Source organism: Coregonus clupeaformis, unplaced genomic scaffold (genome assembly GCF_020615455.1).
Source record: "Coregonus clupeaformis isolate EN_2021a unplaced genomic scaffold, ASM2061545v1 scaf1844, whole genome shotgun sequence".
NCBI classification, from domain to species: domain Eukaryota; kingdom Metazoa; phylum Chordata; class Actinopteri; order Salmoniformes; family Salmonidae; genus Coregonus; species Coregonus clupeaformis.
In genome coordinates, this window is record NW_025535298.1 from 44,195 (window position 1) to 48,309 (window position 4,115).

General features: G+C 38.2%; 1 protein-coding gene across 1 annotated transcript; it reads left to right on the forward strand.

The window, feature by feature from the left end:
- The first annotated feature begins 266 nt into the window (after positions 1-266).
- Positions 267-1,292, forward strand: LOC121549166 (trace amine-associated receptor 1-like). Its single transcript, XM_041861035.2, has one exon. The coding sequence runs from the start codon at positions 267-269 to the stop codon at positions 1,290-1,292; it is 1,026 nt and encodes a 341-aa protein (XP_041716969.2).
- Positions 1,293-4,115: the final 2,823 nt, after the last annotated feature.

Consider the following 4,115-nt stretch of genomic DNA (forward strand, 5'->3'; position numbering starts at 1 on the left):
GTATGTCACACCTTTTGAAATGGAAAAAACATGTCTCTGGGTATTTGTGAAAATATTTCATATGAATAAGCAACAATAATTTAATAAATTAAACTAAGTGACACCATACTGTGTCGAAAAACATAGCTTTTACATTTTAAATTAAACCATGCATAATGTAATTATTTCCAACTAATATTCTGTAATTGATCTTTAAATCTATAGTAATAAATAATGTGACAATAATGTATATTTTTATTTCAGATAAGATTCTTTCAACCACGACCATGGAACTAGGAATCAGTCTAAGCAAGGCTGATATTGTTGAGAATATACTTCTATGTTTTGAATCAGTGAATGGGTCTTGCAAAAGATCAATCTTTCCTCCAACAATACGAGTATTACTTTATCTCTTCCTTGGCTCAATGTCTGTTCTCACAGTGTGTGGCAACCTTCTTGTAATCATCCCCATCATTCACTTCAAACAGCTCCACACCCCAACCAACTACCTCATCCTCTCTCTGGCTGTGTCAGACCTCCTCTTGGGGGCTTTAGTGATGCTTCCCAGAATGGTATATTCAGTGGAAAGCTGCTGGTATTTTGGAGATTTATTCTGTAAAATCTACACCAGCACTGATGTTATGTTGTGCAATACATCCATTCTTAATTTGTGTTTTATTTCTATTGACCGGTATTATGCAGTGTGTCACCCTCTCCTTTATAGAACTAAAATAACTGTTCACGTTGTTCTGATTATGATGTTGGTCACCTGGACTGTTTCTGCCATAGTAGGGTTTTGTATGATATTTCTGGAGCTCAATATTTGGGGCATTGAGGATTTTTACTATAAAAACATTGCCTGTGAGGGAGGATGTATTTTGTTTCAAAACAAAGTGTCAAGTATTGTGGCTTCGGTGCTCTCATTCTACATCCCAGGAGTAGGGTTGCTTAGCGTCTACCTAAAGATCTTCCTTATAGCACGGAGACAGGCACGCTCAACTCAGGGTACAACCAATCAGAAGTCTGTAGGCAAATCACAGAGGAAGGCCACCAAAACACTTGCTATCATTATGGGGGTATTTCTATCATTCTGGACACCCTTTTTTGTCGTCAACTGTATTGATCCTTTTATTAGTTACTCTACCCCACCCGTTATGTTTGAAACACTTATATGGATTGCCTATTTGAATTCAACTATTAATCCCATGGTGTATGCATTCTTTTACAGTTGGTTCAGAAGGGCGTTTAGAATGATCGTTTCTGGTAAAATATTTCAATCTGACTCTTCAGAAATACAATTGTTTTCAGAATAAATACAGTGAGCTCCAAAAGTATTGAGACAGTGACAATTTTGTTGTTGTTTTGGCTCTGTACTCAAGCACTTTGGAATTGAAATTATATAATGACAATGAGGTTAAAGTGCAGACTGACAGATTTAATTTGAGGGTATTTTCATCCATATCGGGGGAATTGTTTAGAAATTACAGCACTTTTTGTACATATTCCCCCCCATTTTAGGGGACCAAAAGTATTGGGACGAATTCACTTATATGTGTTCAAAAGTAGTAAAAAGTTAGGTTCTTGGTCTCATATTCATAGCACGCAATGACTACATCCAGCTTGTGACTACAAATTCTACTAATAGAAATGAATGGTAAATAATGTATTGTGTAATTTTGGAGTCAATTTCACTGTAAATAAGAATATAATATGTTTCTAAACACTTCTACATTAATGTGGATGCTACCATGATTACGGATAATCCTGAATGATTCGTGAAAAATGATGAGTGAGAAAGTTACAGACGCACAAATATCCCTAAGACATACTAACCTCCCCTGTTATTGTAATGGTGAGAGGTTAGCATGTCTTGGGGGTATGATATTTGTGCGTCTGTAACTTTCTGATGAATGACCAAAATTCGATTCATTCAGGATTATCCGTAATCATGGTAGCATCCACATGAATGTAGAAGTGTTTAGAAACATATTCTATTCTTATTTACAATAAAAGTGACTCCAAAATGACACAATACATTATTTACCAATAATTTCTATTGGGCACAAAATAATCTGAAACACAACTGAAAAAAAACAGCAAATGCATCCAACAAATTTGTAGAATCACCAGCAATGTAGTCATTGCGTGCTATGAATATGAGACCAAAAATCTAACTTTTTACTACTTTAATACACATACAGTGGGGGAAAAAAGTATTTAGTCAGCCACCAATTGTGCAAGTTTTCCCACTTAAATAATGAGAGGCCTGTAATTTTCATCATTGGTACACGTCAACTATGACAGACAAAATGAGAGAAAAAACCCCAGAAAATCACACTGTAGGATTTTTAATGAATTTATTTGCAAATTATGGTGGAAAATAAGTATTTGGTCAATAACAAAAGTTTCTCAATACTTTGTTGTATACCCTTTGTTGGCAATGACACAGGTCAAACTTTTTCTGTAAGTCTTCACAAGGTTTTCACACACTGTTGCTGGTATTTTGGCCCATTCCTCCATGCAGATCTCCTCTAGAGCAGTGATGTTTTGGGGCTGTCGCTGGGCAACACGGACTTTCAACTCCCTCCAAAGATTTTCTATGGGGTTGAGATCTGGAGACTGGCTAGGCCACTCCAGGACCTTGAAATGCTTCTTACGAAGCCACTCCTTCGTTGCCCGGGCGGTGTGTTTGGGATCATTGTCATGCTGAAAGACCCAGCCACGTTTCAGCTTCAATGCCCTTGCTGATGGAAGGAGGTTTTCACTCAAAATCTCAAGATACATGGCCCCGTTCATTCTTTCCTTTACACGGATCAGTTGTCCTGGTCCCTTTGCAGAAAAACAGCCCCAAAGCATTATGTTTCCACCCCCATGCTTCACAGTAGGTATGGTGTTCTTTGGATGCAACTCAGCATTCTTTGTCCTCCAAACACGACGAGTTGAGTTTTTACCAAAAAGTTATATTTTGGTTTCATCTGACCATATGACATTCTCCCAATCCTCTTCTGGATCATCCAAATGCACCTGGACATGTACAAGCAGGATTTGAGTCCCTGGCAGCGTAGTGTGTTACTGATGGTAGGCTTTGTTACTTTGGTCCCAGCTCTCTGCAGGTCATTCACTAGGTCCCCCCGTGTGGTTCTGGGATTTTTGCTCACCGTTCTTGTGATCATTTTGACCCCACGGGGTGAGATCTTGCGTGGAGACCCAGATCGAGGGAGATTATCAGTGGTCTTGTATGTCTTCCATTTCCTAATAATTGCTCCCACAGTTGATTTCTTCAAACCAATCTGCTTACCTATTGCAGATTCAGTCTTCCCAGCCTGGTGCAGGTCTACAATTTTGTTTCTGGTGTCCTTTGACAGCTCTTTGGTCTTGGCCATAGTGGAGTTTGGAGTGTGACTGTTTGAGGTTATGGACAGGTGTCTTTTATACTGATAACAAGTTCAAACAGGTGCCATTAATACAGGTAACGAGTGGAGGACAGAGGAGCCTCTTAAAGAAGAAGTTACAGGTCTGTGAGAGCCAGAAATCTTGTTTGTTTGTAGGTGACCAAATACTTATTTTCCACCATAATTTGCAAATAAATTCATAAAAAATCCTACAATGTGATTTTCTGGAAAAAAAATCTCAATTTGTCTGTCATAGTTTACGTGTACCTATGATGAAAATTACAGGCCTCTCTCATCTTTTTAAGTGGGAGAACTTGCACAATTGGTGGCTGACTAAATAGTTTTTTTCCCCACTGTATAAGTGAATTTGTCCCCTAAAATGTGGGGACTATGTACAAAAAGTGCTGTAATTTCTAAATGGGTCACCCCATATGGATGAAAATACCCTCAAATTAAATCTGTCAGTGTGCACTTTAACCTCATAGTCATTGTATCATTTCAAATCCAAAGTGCTGGAGTGCAGAGCAAAACAACAAGAAATGTGTCACTGTCCCAATACTTTTGGAGCTCACTGTATGTCTAAAATCAGTACTGACAAAGAAGTGTGACAAATATGTGCCTTGCTCTCAGTTCTTTATTAAACCATATCAGACACAGGTGTGTAGTTTAAAAAAACAAGTACAATCCAGTTGGCCCCAAAACATTAAATCAACCCATGTCCACTAACAGGAGTTAGCTTCTCCT